Source organism: Pteropus alecto, unplaced genomic scaffold (assembly GCF_000325575.1).
Source record: "Pteropus alecto unplaced genomic scaffold, ASM32557v1 scaffold61, whole genome shotgun sequence".
Lineage (NCBI taxonomy): Eukaryota > Metazoa > Chordata > Mammalia > Chiroptera > Pteropodidae > Pteropus > Pteropus alecto.
Genome location: NW_006434835.1, coordinates 17,560,709 through 17,579,329, shown reverse-complemented (window position 1 = coordinate 17,579,329; position 18,621 = coordinate 17,560,709). Strand labels below are relative to the sequence as shown.

The 18,621-nt window shown below is 34.7% G+C and overlaps 2 protein-coding genes, 1 non-coding gene and 1 pseudogene across 4 annotated transcripts in view; 1 reads left to right on the top strand and 3 right to left on the bottom strand.

The window, feature by feature from the left end:
* The first annotated feature begins 14 nt into the window (after positions 1-14).
* On the top strand, positions 15-18,273 carry TRMT61B (tRNA methyltransferase 61B). 2 transcript variants are annotated; one of them, XM_006910352.3, is made up of 7 exons: positions 15-761; positions 4,698-4,800; positions 7,311-7,501; positions 12,340-12,431; positions 12,877-13,103; positions 13,814-13,891; positions 13,975-18,273. In XM_006910352.3, exons 1-7 carry the CDS (start codon positions 48-50, stop codon positions 14,016-14,018), a joined length of 1,449 nt encoding a protein of 482 aa, XP_006910414.1. In that variant the 5' UTR covers positions 15-47; the 3' UTR covers positions 14,019-18,273. The 2 variants fall into 2 exon arrangements, with proteins under 2 accessions (XP_006910414.1, XP_006910413.1); XM_006910351.3 differs by having other exon boundaries at positions 28-761; positions 17,110-18,273.
* LOC112478553 lies at positions 2,096-2,214 on the bottom strand. The gene has a single exon (XR_003045883.1). It is a non-coding gene; the product is annotated as a 5S ribosomal RNA (ribosomal RNA).
* Positions 14,282-18,621, bottom strand: part of SPDYA (speedy/RINGO cell cycle regulator family member A) — a 33,318-nt gene continuing 28,978 nt past the window's right edge. Inside the window, exons 7-8 of the mRNA XM_025045795.1 lie at positions 17,331-17,333; positions 14,282-14,370 (exon numbers count right to left, since the gene is read on the bottom strand). Of these exons, the coding sequence (XP_024901563.1) occupies positions 14,282-14,370; positions 17,331-17,333 (92 nt within the window). The remainder of the gene's footprint in view (positions 14,371-17,330; positions 17,334-18,621) is intronic.
* On the bottom strand, positions 14,844-14,961 carry LOC112478594 (annotated as a pseudogene).

Sequence of the window (18,621 nt, the reverse complement as noted above, 5' to 3'; positions counted from 1 at the left end):
GCCCAGCCGTACGTCACTCTCCCGAGACGGCGCCTGCGCGGGTCACCATGCTGTCAGCGGGCCGACGCGGTCGGGCCTTGCTACAGCTGCGGCGTCTCCGGAGGCGGTCGGGGATCGCGACCTGTCCATTCCTGCCTGGCCTTGGGCAAGAGCCCTTCGAGAGATCCCGGTCACTGTGTTCTGAGCCCTCGCAAAGAGACGTGCGAGATGGAGAAAGAGAGCGTAAGGCGGCACAGAAGAAAGTCCCAGGAGCAGAGGTGCCTCCATCTCTCCCTCTGCGCGGCCGCGGCATTGGGACCAGATGTCTTTCGTCACTGGAAAGCCTCAGACTGTCGACGTCTGGAGAGAAGTCACCCCCTCGAGAGCGCGAGGACTCGAGTGGAGACCAAGGCCAGTCTGATCCTGCATACCGAGGACCCGGGGGTCCCTCACTGCCCGCCCTGGCCCAGTCCGTGACCGAGGTCGAAGAACTTCACGTCTCCTCTGCCTGGTCAACTTCCAGAGAAGAGCCCTTTCGGGCCGGCGAGCTAATTTTAGCTGAGCTTGGGAAGAGAGAAACACAATTTAAAAAATTATTTAGATTGAGCAACGCCGGACACTTAAACAGTAACTGGGGGACAGTCCCATTCAGCGATATCGTGGGGAAGTTCCCTGGCCAGATACTGAGGAGTTCCTCTGGTAAGGACTTCATGCTGAAGAGGCCGTCATTGGAAGACTATGTATTACTGATGAAAAGGGGGCCTGCCATAACATATCCAAAGGTAATGCCATGGTAGTTAGGTATGTATTGGTTTCAGAAAGAGCAAAACTGATGAGGTGCTACAGACCTGATTCACGTACTTAAAGCACATCTCAGAACGTTTCAAGTTTTGTTCTCAGCCTTTTTTTTTTTTAACTTATTGATATGACTTTTACATATCTTAAGGTCGCTAATTTTAGGAGGAAACAGCCAGATTTTAATTTTAATTTGAGAGTCTCGAGTCTGATTTGTGAAGAGAATATCTATTTACTATGTAAAATGATGTGGGTTCACTTGGCATATAATAAGTACTTATATTTGTTTCTTAACTCTTAAGTTTGCAAGTTCAGCACGCAAGAGACTGTTGAACTCTTCAGGGGACAATTCTTTAGTATCATTAATGTGATATTTTAATCATATTTAATTTAATAAGGCATGTTACTAGAAGTATATGTTAACAATAGATATATTACTATGCTTACCCTTTAGAAAAAAGTTTTGTATTAAAACAACTATAATTAAACACTAAAAATAAAAGTAATATTCTTTATAAATAAACTTCCTAGTTCATTTAGATTCTTATACTAATTGTCTATTGCTAGTGGTTTATTTCAATCTCTACAGTCATAGCCCTTGAGTAGAATGTTCCTTTGTAATTGCAACAACTCCTCGTATTCTGAGATGAGGAATCATTCATTATTTATTCAGCAAATAATCGCCTGCCTTCTCTATTCAGGGCACTATTTTAGGGAGGTTATGGTGGTGAACCACAGTCCTTGCTCTCAACATAGACCTTACTCCTAAAGGCGGTGACATAGAACACACAAGTGAAAGAATAAAATATTTTCAGGTAGTGCTAAGTACCATGAAGACATAGGTTAACAGTGACATTGTGTTGGGTGACCTGGGGAAAGAGAATTCTTTGTGTCAGGTGGTTAGAGAAGGTCTTCAGCAAGGTACATTTGATAAGAAACCTGATTAAGGAAGAGCCAGCCATGCAGAGATCTCAGAGCAGAGCGCTTTCACAAAGGGAAGAATTCCTGTTGTGGCCCAAGTGGGTTAGTGAGGGGAGAGAGTAGTACAATGTGTATTTGGAGAGAGAAGAGTATTTTATTCTATGTGCTTTGGGCGACCATTGGAAGGTTGTAAGTAGGAATCTATATTTTAAAAGATAGACCCAGGTTTTTAAAATAAAACCTTCCTGGAAGCTTTAGGCTAGTGGGGTATCGGAATTGAAAACCTATTTGAAGAAATAATGATGGAAAACTTTCCAAACCTGGTGAAAGATAGACATACAAGCCCAGGAAGCACAGAGAGTCCCAAATAAGATCAACCCAAAAAGGCCCACACCAAGATAACCTACAGCACCTGATATTCCTAGGTGGTCTCCCATCCAAGTACTAACCAGGCCCAACCCTGCTTAGCTTCCGAAATCAGACGAGATCGGGCATGTTCAGGGTGGCATGGCCGTAGTACTCTTTCCTCATTTGACTGTTTCAACCTAGCCATAAAAATGACTTCTGTAATTTCATTTTGTTTCCCCACATCTTCTTTCTCATCACTAGACGAAACAGTGAGAGATTAGCTGTATTTTTTGAAGTTATAAAGATAAATCTTTATAACTTTCTGCCTTTCCATTTGTCACAGTGTTTCATTCTAAAGAGGAATTGAAATACTGGAATGATAGTTGTTGACTTCTCTTTTAATCTCCCAAGTGGACTGCAGAAAATTCGACTTCAGCCTTTACAACTTTGAAATGCTTTTTAAGGGAGTACCTCAACTGACTTTTGAAAGCCGGTCTCCCCATTAGAATTACATAATTTTATGTTAATATTCAGAGTAAGTCTATGGGAACAACTTTAAATATACTAAAAGATACTTGTGAAACATCAGCATTTCACATTTGTCAATATCAGGCATGTTTAGGTTTAGAGTCGAGTATAAATGGCAACATTCCCGCAATTTTTAAATTAATCTTTTCTGCAGATTTGCATGATTATAACACTTATATAAGAACTATTGGGGAGTAGACATTGTTGCTGCTTGATGAAGGCTAAAGTGCAACCCAATTATTAAAACCTTAGGCTGAGGATTAGATTTATGTTATTGAATACTGGGAAAGAGATGGAATTCCTGTAGAGAAAAAAAATGTAACTTTGAAACCGAAAGAGTTGTTTGAAAGCCTGAAGTTTAAAAATGTGCAGAAAATTCAATAGTAGAGTGATATTTCATTACTTTGGAGGAATCTCCCAGTAGCTTCAAAATCCCTTTTGGAAAGAGGCAGAGAAATGAATAAATGCTACCCACCAAAGTTTGGACTGAAATTGTCAGGCTGTATATGGTCGAAGCTAACCTACTCGTCCCCTTGAGACCATGTAACCATAATGGAAAGAAGGAAAAGCTAAAGTGTTCTCAGGTTTCTTTATTTTATAATACTAGGTTTCTGTATCTTATATAAAAACCATAATGGAAAGAAGGAAAAGCTAAAGTGTTCTCAGGTTTCTTTATTTTATAATACTAGGTTTCTGTATCTTATATAAAAGATCCAGGAAAAGACAACTGCCTTCTCCAGGGCATTCCATTGAAATGACTCCCCAAGCTACTTCCCACTCCTGTGTGACCTTATCTGTGCCCCCTCCGACCTCTTCCCCATGTGCCTGACACATAGGAGAGGATATGTATCTCTGAAAGACTCAGAATTCAGGAATGAAGCTTTTTGACTAATACATCTTAAAAATTATGTGTCTGTATCCTTTGGTCGAAGCCTTAGTCTAACATTTCAGAAAATACATTTTGGCTTTTAATTAGACAATTGTACCTGTTAAGTATTTTCTTATACAACCAAACCTATATTTTAATACACAGTTTCGTTGTGATTTGACAGAAGAATCCTATAGAAACCCTACTTTTTCTTTTAGAATTTTCACAGCAGCTTTTACCAGAGAAGGAAAAGATTGTAAAGACTTATTAGATATGCTGCTTACTAGCAACTTTGAAAGGTTTGGTATTGGGGAAATGTTGAAGTCAATGCTAACATTTATATATATAGCATTTGGGTGTAGGGTAGTGATCAACAGCAAGGTCTTTGGGAGTTCATCATCGGTTCTGTTCTTACTTGCCCACTAAATTCCTGGCTGTGCAACTTTGGGCAAATTACTTAACCTCTTTGATTTTTCATCTTTGTAATGGGCATGATGATACTATTCTCATATTATTATTCTGATCAAACAAGATAATGTATGAAAGCAGTTTACATAGTTACGGAAGCCTGGCACATGGTAAAATTTTGATAAATAGCTCTTATTACCCATGATATTCCTGTTAACAAAACCATTCTTCAGTTATAGCATTTGGCAAGTAGGTCCTCCTGTCTTCCTGGTATCCTTTAATTCTAAATAACTTTATAATTTCATGCAGAGATTTTATAATAACTTCTTAACTGATCTTCCTGACTCTTAATTTTTCTCCATTCTACTATATTCCGTATTCCCCTTTCAGATTAATCTTCATAAAATGCCTTTTGTATTACCTCAGTGACATGTCCCAGTTATTTATTAGGTAAAGTTCAAATGCTTTAGCCTGGCATTCAGGTCTCTCTTTATCCCTCCTCCTGAGATGGGCAAACTCTATTTCTGTTTTCTATCTTTTGATTGTATACTTAAATTTTTCACTCTGTCTTTAAGCTAGGGCAATCTGCTGATTTCTCCTTTCTCCGAGTGCCTATTATATTTATTGTCTATAATTTCAATATTATGCTGAAGTGCTTTATTTGCAAATCGATTCTTGTATCTCTCATTTCATCAAATAAAATATAAACTCTTGCTAGGTAGGGCCAGAGTTTAGTCCTTTTTTCACTTCTTTCTTCAAGTCCGACATAGTGTTTGATGAGAGAAGGTACTTGCTTAGTACATATTTACTTTACTAGTCATGAGTCACTAATACTGTGTTTCAATCATAGGATATGAATATGTTGCTGACGATGATGAATATCTACCCAGGTGATACTGTTTTGGAAGTTGGCTCTGGCTCTGGTGGAATGAGCTTATTTTTATCCAGAGCAGGTAAGAGATTGGAATAAAAGCGCTGAATTTAGATGACAAAGAAAACAATCTGTTCATGATAACACAAAGTTAAATAGATAAAGACATTTTTTTATATATTCATTTAACTTTGGGATATAGAGAATTCTCTTTGGAACCAAATGTAATCAGCTATTTTTGGTCATTTTGTACATTTATTCCAGTCCTTCTCTTTTTAGTGTTCTCTGTTTTCTTTGCTTTCTCTAGTTCCTTCCATGCTTTTTAATGTTTTTACCTTTTTTTTAAACTAACTTTTTATCGGCACATAACAGTTACAGAAAAGTGCACAGATCATAAGTATGTATCTCAATGATATTTTTATATAGTGACCACCCTCATTTAGTTATTAGCTGGACCAAGATAGGGAATGTTATTGCACCACAGAAAGCTTCCTGCCCCCTCTCCGTCCTTATCTTCCCCAAAGGTAACCACTGTTGTGACTTTTATTAGTTTTGCCTGTTTTACACCTCATAAAAGGAATCAAACCATATGCACACTTTTGAGTTTGGCTACTTTCATTCAACACTCTGTGAGATTCAGCCAATTGCATGTATCAGTAGTTCTTTCATTCTAATTGCTATACAGTTACTCCATTTTTATAAATCACAATTTGTCCATTCGAGTTGAATATTATAAGTAGTGCTGCTCTGAACATTCTTATACTTTTGGTGCACAAATGTACATGTTTTCGTTAATAATAGTGACGGATGAATCCTCAGTATGAGAGATTATAGAAGAAAGAGGGCTGTCAGTTGCTGGAGAAGAGTCATAAAGTATTTGAGGCAAAGAATTATAGTTGGTGTTCATAAATAAATTATTCATAATTCAGAGCTCCATTAAAGCTAGATCATGAAGAATTTTTCTTCCTTTAAGAAAATCTATATGAATTGCCAATTGGTAAAAGTCTTGCTTGAAGGGAGTACCTGATCAAAAATCAGGAGGTATATAGTAAACGTAAGTATCTGTTCATGTTCCCAGAACTTGAGTTCTGGTTACTATTGTTCTAGTTGATTGTTCCCTTTGTCCATCTTATTCCTATGAGTGTCAGGGTTCCTCTCTCCGGTCTGGCCACCTGTGCAGTGTCCCCTTCCTCACCAAAAAATAGACTGCTGAACAGTGACAGCACTCTCTTTGGGGAGATATTTTTTAAATTATTCATGTTGTTCTTTATTAACACATTCTTTTTCTTAGCTAATAAACTTTGTTAGAGCAGTTGCATGTATATATGGGTAGATTCTATAAAGATAACAAATAGAAATATGCTGAATTAAACTTAAACTTTTTGTTCTTTGACCTAATGTCACCATATACAAAGTAAATTTATAAAAATTTATGAGAGAGGAGGCATGCCCATATTTATAGTATTGGAGGAGTATCATGGCATGAATAATCGCAAACTATGAGTGATCAAAAAATTATTGCTGTTTACCTTCGGGATGGATTTTGTTCGTCCATAATTTTATTTTCCAATTGTTTATCTTATGCTACTATTAACATTACTTTTTATCCCTTGAGAATATGCTGACTTGCAGCTGGACTTATATTACAAAAGACATCTTAGAATTTAAACTTTTCCAATTGATCTAGGACAGCCTCCAAATGGTATCAAATCACCTCAGGTAGAGGTAGATGGAAAATTAATTGCATTGTTAAAATGCAGTAGTCTTATGTGAAACTACAGTATTACTATACTAAACAATTTGAAAGTTCTTCAGGCACACACAAAAATACAAATATTTTTTAAATGTACAAACGGCCTAACCTCATTCATAACGAAAGAAACGCAAATTAAAACTACAGTGATAAGCTATATTCAATTTTTTATTGACACATGAAAAGTTTGATAACTCTTTGTTGGAGACAGTATGGAGAAATAGGCACTCTGACACATTATTGGTAGAGTGTAAATTAATATATCTTTTTTGGAGAACAATTTGGTAATTTTCAAAATAAAAAATTCACATACTCCTTGAGCCAGCAATTCTATTTTCGGTACTTTATTCTATAGGTATGTAACAAAGACTTAAGCACAATAATTGTCACTGTAATACTGTTTATAATAGCATAAGACCAGAAATAAGCTAAATGTTCATTGGTAGATGGCTGCTTAAATAAACTATGGCTTAGCCATACAGTGGAATATTATGGCTGTTAAAAAGAATATAATAGATTGTTAATCAGTAAAATGGCACTCGTAAGTGAAAAGGAAGGTATATGATCAATACATCAAAATATGTGTTAAAAACAGAGAGAAAGAGATATATGCACACATATAGGTACCAACTGTCTTGGGAATAGTATGTAACTACTCACGGTTACCTCTGAAGAGAGAGACTGATTAGGGATCTGAGATGGGATAGAGACTTTTGTAACCTTAAACTATTTGAATTATTTTTTCACATCCATATAATACCTTTCACAATAAAATTTTTACTTTATTTTATCAACTGATTAATACTATGAAATGTCATAAATTGTTTTTTAAAATTAAGTTGGATCACAAGGACGAGTCATAAGTTTTGAAATACGAAAAGACCACCATGAACTGGCTAAGAAGAATTACAAACACTGGTGCGATTCATGGAAAATAAGTCATGTAGAAGAGTGGCCAGACAATGTGGATTTTATTCATAAGGACATTTCAGGAGCAATTGAAGACATAAAATCTTTAACATTTGATGCGGTGAGTTTTCTAAAGTGTGTCATATGATATTACCTAATACTGAATACAAAGGAAACAAGGATCACACTTCTGTATAGGAAAGGGTCTTTCCTCATTATTTGCCCCATTTCTATCTCAGGAGTGGAAGGGATATTTTCCTTCAATATCATGGAGGGATTTAGAGCAGAGAGACTTACTGAATCAGATGCCATAGTTGTTAATAATAAGTATGGGGTATTGACCAAGGAGTAGTTGAGCATCATGAACCTCAGCATTCTTAGCCTAAATACATGATAATTTGGAAGCAGCATTGGGAGCATATTAAGCCCAGCACCTGATCTCATGTTGTAAGATTTGAGGGAATAAATAGCCTCCCTTTAAGAGGGAACAGGCAAGAGGCATCTTTACACAGTTAAAGTCAGGATTCAGAGGAAGGTTCATTTAATGATTTGAGCATAGAAGCTTTATCATGAACAAAGGCCTAGAAAGTGGAGTGGAGGGACTTGTAAGGAAGAGGAGCAGTGGGAGGTTGAGCTGGGGGAGAAGAAGCAGAGTAGTATGAAGATTAAAGGATAAATGACCAGAGGCTATTTTAAGCTATAACTAGTGATGGTGATGTGGTATTAGTTGGCTTCAGAGTTTTAGAATTGTAGTATAAATTGCCTTATCCTTGATGATGCCATTATCAGTTCATAGCTTGACAATAAGGAATCTTCTTCATTTTTCTTAATTGGCTATTAAAAGGTTGGATTATTTCAGAACCTTTATAAAGGAAACTAGGTGAGAAATGAAGTCAAGTTTAAAGAAGGGAGTAATGATTTTTATTAAGACTGGTTCTTTATCTAAAGCCTATAGTTTTAGTGGCATAGCTTCCTGGACACAAAGACTACAGTTCTTTTTCCTCATCCTTGTTTGGCTTGTGTATCATAGTTCAATAAGGGGGGAAAATATTGCTCCACATTGGCCATCCATAGGAATGTCACAGTTACCTGGGAGGTTAATTGGTCATCAGAATTTTGTTTGATGAGCATGAAATACAACAAAGGATTTTAATAATATCGTTGAAGCTTTCTAGAAATCTGCTGATTTTTTTTAAAGGAAAGAATCTTCCTTACTAGAGTTATTCAGTTGAATCTCTCTTGAATAATGGTGCCAGATGAATACTCAGTATGAGAGAACATGAAAGGAGGAGAGTTGTCAGCTGCTGGGAGAAGTTATATACTATAAGAGGGAAAGAATTATAGTTAATGTTTATAAATAATCATAATACAGAACTATTAAGTTAAAGCTAAATCATGAAGAATTTCCCTTTCTTTAAGAAAGCCTCTACAAATTGTCAGTTGAGAAAAGTACTGCTTGATGGTAGCACTTGACCAAAAATCAAGAGGTGTATTTAAACATAAGTTTCTGTCCATGTTCCCACCACTTGATTTGTGGTTACTATGATCCTAATTAATATTGCTCCCTTTGACTGGCTGCCATCTCACCTCGTAGGCCATCACACTTGCAATCCATTCTCATCTTAGGATAATCTAGTTATGATACTATCACTCTCCAGCTGAAAAATTGATTAGGAACTTTTCATTCAAAGACTTATGGAGTCCTTCAGAATCTGACCTCAACCTTCCTTTCTTCTCTAGCCCTTTAAATAACCTGCCTATACTCCTGCCATCCCAAATGAGGGTAAATGAATAAAAGCATTAACTCACAAAGACAGAACAGAAAAAGAGAAAATGGCTAATAAAAGATTTTTAACAAATTTTAATATATTTTGGAAACAACCTGACCATCAGAAAAGGAATAGATACAATGGAATATTAACAATAGTATTATTTAACATAGTGAAATAAATGTACTGTATCTACATCAATAAATCTCAGAGACATGGTGCTTAAATGAAGAAAGCATAATAAAAATACGTGGAATGGCCACATATATGTAAAATTTTAAATTACACAAAACAGCATGTATTATAGCTATATACATATGTTGTAAAAGTATAAAATTATTTGGGAACATTACCAACTTCAGGACACTGATTATCTCTGAGGAGAGAAAAGGAGGGAGGGAACAGAGGGAAGTAAGTTTTGGAGTCCATTCAGCCTGGTTCACTCTTGGGCTCCATAATAGCCAATATGACTTTGGATAAGTTACTTAATCTTTCTGCACTTCAGTCACCTTATGTCTTAAACAGGAATAATAATATGAATAATAATAATAGTACCTATTTTATAGAGTTGCTGAAGATCGAGATAATTCATGTAAAGTACATAGAACAGTCCCTAGTATATAGTAATCATTAAATATTTTTTTAATTTTTTAAATTTTTTAAAGTAATCATTAAATATTAGCTGTGATTTGCATCACTATTATTTCTCATTTTTTTCTGTTTTCCATCTGTTTAAATTCTACTTTTTCTTTAAAGCTTAAATCAAAGGTTGTCTCCTCCATGAAATGGACCTTAATCATCTAACTGGAGGATTATCATCCTCCTTGGAATTGCCGAACCATTTTGTTTATTGATTCAGCAAGCATTTATTAAAGACCTGTTATGTGCCATGCACTATGCTAAGACAAAAATGAATTATACATTTAAAGGAGCTTTAAATCTAGAAGAAAAGATAGACATACAATTATTAGAAAGACTCAGAAGCATGGAACACCATGGCTATAGAATTGGGTATAATGAGATGAAGCTACAAATGGAATCATGAGAGGCTAAATAATGAAGAACAACACATTTATGTATATCAAGCTAGAGTATATGGATATTTTATCTTGTAGATAATGGGAACTACTCATGAGTTTTTAGGGGATTAGGATATCCAGATTTATGATGTAGAATGCTTCTGGTGGAAGAATGGAGGCTGTGCATCTATGTAGAAAGCTATTGTACTATTTCAGCAAGGTATGGCGAGATCCTGAACTAAAGTATTAGCAGTAGGATGATTCAGAGAAATACTTGAGGTAGGTATTTCTTCTGTTTGAATTAAAATTATCCAGTCCCACTACCTCAAGTACTTTCGAAGCATAAAACCCCAAAGATTCTCTAAAGAGAATTCAAGGTGAAGAAAATGACTCCAAGTTTCTGGTTTGAGTGACCAGATGAATGGTTAATGTTGCTGAGAACAGATCATTCAAGAGGACTGGCAGGTTTCTTGGTTATCTGATTTTTGGTCCTTGTCAATAAAATAGTAAAACTAAAGTAAAAAAGAATTATGTCTACCATGTTGATCCTTTGATTCAGTCCTTGAGATCTTTACTTGACTAGGCGACTTAAAGTCATGTCTAAACCTGAATTCTTATTTCTTCCTATAGTCTTCATCGCTTTTCTCATTAGTAAATAACATCTCCATTCTTTCAATGGTTTAGCCTAAAAACATTGAATTCATTCGGACTCCTCTCTTTCTCTCACATCTTGTAGCCAATCCTAATTCCAATTGGCTCTACCTTTTTAAAATTTATACCACTTCTCAATATATCCAATGCTGTTTGCTGTTGCAGGTCATCATAATCCTTCCTTGCCCTCGCTCTGTCTTTTCTACATATAGGTGTAAAAAAATAAGTTAGACTGTACTTAATGCCACTAAATTACATACTTAAAATGGCAAATTTGTTTCATTTACCACAAAAAAAAGGTTTTAAAAAAGTCAGATTTTATCATTCTTTAAAATTCTTCAGTGGCTTTTTCTCTTCTTGAGTAAAGCTAAAGCCTGTAGGATTCTACATAATTGTCTCTCCCTCATGCCCACCACATCCCCACCAACTCAGAACTCATCTTTTACCATTTTCCCCCCTTTTGTCTCCACTGCAGTGACAGTGGCCTTCTCAGACTCACCAAGTATCCTACAGCTTCAGAGCATTTGAATTTGCTGTTCTCTCCGTCTGGAACCCACTTTCCCCCTAAATTTCCAAGGGGTAAGCGTAATCATTTTCTTTAGGTCTCTTCAGTGACTATTTACAAAATACCACTCACTTCTTTTCCCTGCCCTTTCACTCTCTCTCATATTCATATTCTGCTTTATAATTCTGTAGTTCTTTATGTTATTCATCACCCTCTGACTTACATATTTATTGGATATTTGTTTAATGTCTGTTCCTTTATTAGAATATAAGTTCCCATGAAACAAAATAGTATGTGAGTTCCTATTACATCCTTATCACTTAGCACAATGCTTGGCACATGGAAGGTGCTCAAATTAATAATGAATGATGTTCCTTGACACAATATTGTTTTTTAAAAAACACATAAACAATAGAATAACTTCTAATTTAGTAAATATATTAATGTGCCAGCTGTCTGGAATTACTTTCAATAATAGTCACTTTATTTTCTATTTTGACCATATTTTTGTTTTTAATTATTTTTTTGGAAAATTTTATTTACTCATTATAGTCATTTGACACCTTTTGTGAGTACAGCCCTATATTCCGCAATTGAATTAAGAATAAAGAAATAAAGGACATGATTCTTACATTTTAGAATTTCTAAAATATTCAGAACTTTTGAACATAAAAATACATATTCGAGATAAGCCAAAAGCTGAACTAAAGCATTGAAATTGTGTATATATGTAGGTATTTGTATGTATATAAATATAGCTAAAGAAAGATTCCTGTATTATCAGTATTGCCTAGTACAAGACATGTCATGATTTTTACGTTGTCAAGTACTGTGACAAATTGCATAATAATAAATGTATCTTTTTAGGAACAATAAAATGACCGTAGTACTATACTCTAAAAAAAAATACTAGGTAATTGCTTTCTAAAACTATATCATTTTACCACATAAGCAAAGAAAATCTATGCTTTCCTTAAACAAAACTCAATCTGATTCTCTTTTCTTTCTCCCACAGGTAGCTTTGGATATGTTGAATCCTCAAGTTGCTTTGCCTGTTTTATACTCAAATCTTAAACAAGGTGGTATATGCGCTGTATATCTAGCAAAGTGAGTGATGTGGCTATTGTTTGTAATGTGATTTTAAACACACTTTTATTTTGTCTTAAGTACTAGGCTAAAATGTTCATTTTGTAACTGAGTTAGATTTATACATTATCCCATAAAATTTGTGAAATGACAAATGTCCCAAGTTCAGTTATATTGCTGTTTAAATCATCCTTTACATAAATGGCAATATAAAATGCATATTTCTTTGAGCAATTTGGAAGAAAAGTTTTAAAAGTGTAACATGAACAATGTTAAATTATGATCTCTTTATTTTTTTCTTAGTATTATGTGCAATTGCTTATTATGTGCCCTAACTAGCATTTTTACTTTTCTCCTCTTCATTTAACTATAGCATTTAAATTTGGGTAAGAGGTATAGTGAACTTAAAATAAATATAAAGTTGTTACACTAGAAATTTAAAGTACATTTTTTATTTTTTTGAAAGCATCACACAGGTTATTGAACTTTTAGATGGAATTCGCGTCTGTGAACTTGCTCTCTCATGTGAAAAGATAAGTGAAGTCATTGTCAGAGATTGGTTGGTTTGCCTTGCAAAACAGAAAAATGGAACTCTAGCTCAAAAAGTAGAACCTAAAATCAACACAGATTTACAATTACATTCTCAAAAGGAGATTAGAATTGAAGGTGAGATGTTTCAAGAGGATGACCATGGTGAGCTTCAATTTTATTTTATTTTATACATATGTTTGTAATAATAAATGGAGAATAGGTTCCTGAGCGTGTTGACCAATAAATTCTAAAAATATTTCAGGGATTTATTTTTAATATCTAAATTGAAATCTGATATTTATTCAGTTAAATTAAAATCTCTAAGGGTTAAAGTAATGACTGTTCCTGCCTTTTATGTAAAGTTCTGATACCTTTGAAGAACTGCACTTCTTATAATCATATTCTATTTGTGACAAGGGGTTGGCTTGTGAAATATTTTATATATATACTAAAGAATTTTTAAAATTTATATCAGTGATTATTATTGAAGAGAAAGAATAGGGCCTGCTGTGCAAATAGCATAATATTTGCTATTTATGCTACTGGAATTCTTCAAAAATTTAAATTTAGGTCCTTGTTGTATAAACACGTTATTTATGCCATGAACAAGTTTTCAAATGTTCTTTGATTTATAATATGGGCTTATCTATTTGGTTATAAGACCATATATAAATTTATCATGTAATCCTTGGAAATTGTTTCTGTAAGATAACTGGCAGAATAGCTCCAAAACAAATGCTAAAAGAAAACAAAACAAAACAAAAACAGAAAAAACTTACAGTAAAGGGACAGTAATTTGTATTCTAACAGTTTTATGAACAAATTATGAAATATTTTGTGTAGCTTATACTATATATTTTGTTCTACAACAGAAGAATCACATTCTCATTTTCCATATGGATCATTTCCCTATATTGCCAGACCTATACACTGGCAAACTGGTCATACAGGTGAGTAATATTTTCAGGACATATTAAGTGGTATTTTCTTCAAATTATTGTAATAACCTCACTTTTTTCTCCCCTTAAATTAGCTTTTCTTGTCAAGTTGAGGAAGTTCAAACCACAACTTAACTGAGTACCTCAGATGACAGCAACTGATTGGAAGACAGAAAAGTATCAAAATAGAACTTTATATTACAGATCATTACTTCCATAGATTGGTATTTTAGCTATTTCTATGATTTGTATAACTTTTACATATAATTTTGAAAAATAACAAAATCTAAAGGAAGATGTATAACATTTCAAAACTGCTTAAATGTCCCATTTTGACACTTGTCTTGCAGTTAGTTTGACATATTGTAGTTAATGATTCCAAGTTGATTTAGTTGAGCCATCTCATTCTTCACTTCCTGTAAACCACTCCATAGATTTGTCTTTCTTCATGAAATTAGTTTTCTTTTCTTTCTTTGATTGATGGTCATTGGCTATCGAAATAAAATGTGCATTTTTAAGATAAGTTTTATGTATCGGTGTATTTTAAATACATATTTTAATGGTTGTATGTATCTTAAAAAAATAGCAAATCTGAATTATAGTAAACAATAGGGGGAAGACTGATAAGTATATCATCACCTTAAAAATTGTTATAAAGGATGTAACAATTCTTGCATCTCTTTTATCCTCAGCTTGAAAGAACATCAGAATTGTTCTGTTATTACATAAATCAAATGCTTGGAGAAATATACTTTATAAATATGAATTAATTAGGACTAAGGCTTATTATCCATAGGCACCAGTTATTTTGCATTTGCCATGTGCCTGACATTGTTTTGAGAATTTTATATTTTTTCACGTAGTATGTATAACTCATCTTTAAAGTTATCTATATTTTATAGATAAGAAAAGGCTTAGAGTGGCTAGGTTGTTGTTTAAACATAGATGTTTTATAGATTTTAAATGCCTACAACACCTGGTATTCCACGGTGGTCTCCCATCCAAGGACTAACCAGGCCCGACTCTGCTTAGCTTCCAGATCAGATGAGATCGGGCACGTTCAGGGTGGCATGGCCGTAGTATAGGTTTTAAAGTAGTGGTGCCTAGGAGGATTAATGCTATTCCTGGATTTTCCCTTAGTCTAGAACTACTTAAAGTGACATATACATTCTAAATAACAGTTTACACATTTTTTATTATGTGGAAATTTTTAACCGAAAACCTTTGCCTTTATAGACTTTACAGTCTATGATAGAGCTAGACATTAAATAATCACACAAATATGAAACTAAAACTGTTATAAATGCTCCAAAGAAGTACAGGGTACTATAATAGAGGTTTTGCTCCGATCAAGTTATTACCTGTGCAGTGACAAGTGAACTGAGATCTGAATGGTAAATAAGAGTTAACTACAGTAGGGAAAATGAGAACAAAAAAGGCCAGTGATGGTAGAGTTGAGTGAGAGACTGGAAAGATAGGTAGGGGTCAAGCCATAGGATCCTGTAGACCTTTAAGAAAAATGGGGTGCCACTGAAGGATTTATTGAAGGGGTAACATACTTAGATCTGTGTTTTGAAAAAAACATCACTCTGGTTGCATTTAAAGAATTGATTGAATCATAAATAGAGTGTTCTGGTGTCATATTTCAGTATGTTAAGTATCTGAACACTCATAAAATAATAATGGCTCTATAGTTTCCATAACATTTCCAGATATATAGAAGCTCTGAAGTACATTCTTAACTTATGTCATAGAATACTGTCTTTTCTTCTGCCCTTCTATTTAACTAGCAATGAGTTCTGTTCTTCATTTATTGTTTTGAATGCAGGCCTTGATTGTAGTATTTGGAGAAGTGGCTGACTTAAGAGCAAAGAAAAGTTGTGCCTTCTATTTCAGTAGAATAGTTTCTGTTCAGTATACTGTGCTTAGTAGATGTTGAATTGAACAAGACCTAACATTGTCCATTCTAATTTTGAGTTGAAAACCAAACCACATAACTATTTATATAGTTAATGAAAGTCCAGCTTAAGCCCTTTCTCTATCTCTCCATCAAACACTATGGCTTATGGGATGGATGCTTTCTTCTAAAGTTAGCTTTCTATGTTCATGTCTAGTTCTCATTTACCATAGCAAAACTCCTAGAGATTTGTGAATGACTCACAACTGTCTTTCCAGTACCTTCCAGAGGCCTTGCCTTTTCCACCCAGTAAGTGGTCAATAAGTTTGCCGATGGCTTTAAACCAAGGTCATTTCTGTTTCTTCTGTTGCCTTGGTTGTTCTAGAGGGAAACTTAGGTATATAGCTCTTAGATTGTGGAAGACTTTAAGTTTGAACTTTATACTTCAGAGGCAATAGGGAATTTCTGAAGCTTCCATGGTTGTGTAAAAGGAGAGATTTTTAAAAAGTTAGTGGTATTTGAGTATTTAAAAGAAAGAAAATACTATTAATTCAGAAATTTCATAATAACACATAGTATACATGAAGTGGTTGGTAGCAATATACAACTATGAGATGAGGAAAAGGGGCAGATATAAAAAAATATATACTATGAAGGAAGAACCTGATAAGCTGGTAATTTGTTGGAAGTAGTGGGAAAGAAGCTATATATTTTCAAACTTTTATCTACTATTCAGAAGCCCTTTCCCAAACTTCTCTGGGCAAAACAGGATTCGGTCAATGGCCAGCTCATATACTTCCTCTGAAAAGCCTTCACCAAGTCTCTTACCTCATGGAATTAATTCAGGAATCTTTCGTGTTCCTAAATATTGATCAAATAATTAGCATTGCCTTTATCACATCATTAATTTATAAGCCCTGATTATGCCTTATTAAGTGTAAGAATTTAAAATCTGGGTGACTAGAACAATGATAATGACAAAAAGTTCAGAGGAGGATTTGTTTTTGAGGAAAAATTATTTGGTTTTAGATTACATAACAATGTCCTATGCCTGTCCCCAAGACCCAGGACTAAGATTTAGTATATTGCTTTTTACCCTTGGCTTCACTCTAAAATCTGAGGAGTTCTCAGATAATACATAATAATACAGATCCTTGTTTCAGGTGGACTAGCCTAGGTGTCATAGGCTTAAGATAGCATAAGAGAAACAAATGTATAGTTGACTCTCAAAAAATGTGGAGGTTAGTGGCGCTGACCCCCACTGCAGTCGAAAATTCATTATAACTTTTGATTCCCCAAAAACTTAACTATAGTTGGCCGTTTGTATCTGCAGGTTTTACATCCATGATTCAACCATGGATTGAAAACAGTATTTTCGATCCGAGATTGGGAATCGGTGAATGCGGAGGGCCAGCTGTATTAATGGTCTACTGTTGACTGGAAGCCTTTCCAATAACATAAACAGTCAATTAACACATATTTTGTATTTTATATGTATTATATAGTCTTCTTAAGCTAGAGAAAATATTATTAAGAAAATCATAAGAAAAATACTTACTGTATTTATTGGGGGTGGAAATCCACATATTAGTGGACCCATGCAGTTCAAACCCTTGTTGTTCAAGGGTCAACTAGTTCAGTTAGTATAAAAATATGCAGTGTATTCAGGTAGAACTGGGTTCCCATCATGCTGTTTTGCTCTTGTTTTACCTTGCAACTGTGACTTTTCTGAGTGTGTTTCTTCAGTAAAACAAGTGTCATAATGCCACTTTAAGATTTGTTGGTGGGGGGGAGGTCTGATGTTAAATGAGACTACCTTTATAAAATGCCTAGCACATGATCAGTGACTGGATATATGTAAATTTGTAAAGAATGCTTCATCTATCCCCCCCAACCTTGTCAAACTGAAAAATATTTTGTTCTTAATAATTGTCATAAACAAGTTAATATAAAACTTATTTTTTAACGTTTTGTTTTGAGAAAAGAATTTTAAAGGTAGAAAAATGTGTTTTTACCTAAAAAGTAAGAAGTTGCTTGCTTATATTTGAAAGAAAGAAGGAAGCATTGATAACTATCTATTGCTCAGTTTTATCATAAAAGCCTGGAGCAGAATACAATTTCTTTTTCTCTCCTGGAGAATGCTGACTTGAGTTTTCTGCAACCACAAACCGTTAAGTGATTCCAACCACCCTCTGTGATGGGAGGAAGAACAATTTGCTAGCAGAAGTCACTACTAGGAATCATCAGCTGCTGAGGCAGTGAAAGACTTGACCACTGCTCCCGATAACATTGTGTTACCCTTAAACCGCCTTTCCCTCTTCCCCGAAACTGCTCACTCCCTTGTTAAGCCTATTGAGGGAAAATGAATGTAAAAGTTTACTGGCCAAGTGTATGTATGATCAGTAATTTTCTTTGTATTGCCTACCCTCTGTCATCGAAACAAAAGGTCTTATTTAACCTTGAGTTAATACTCTGAATAAAACAGTTAACAAGTAAATACTTGTTCCTTCCTGTATACGACTTGATATTCCAAAACCAGGGCTTTAGGACTTTCATCCAGGGACAGGATGAAAGCAGTTCCATTTACAACTCCCCTAAATCAAGTGCCGCACTTTTCATCCACAATCCCTCAAAGACCTTTCTTTCCCTCCGACCCCCCAAAGCAAGCTGACTGGGAGAACCTCTTACTCCCTGGGTGCACTCTGATTTCCTGATGAAATATCGAAGCATAAAATATACTGTTAACTATTCTTGATATCTATAGGAACTAGTCTGAATAAAATATTACACTTCTGTTTCTGTAATTATCTGTTCAATTGTGATTGACATTCTCTCTCAATTGACT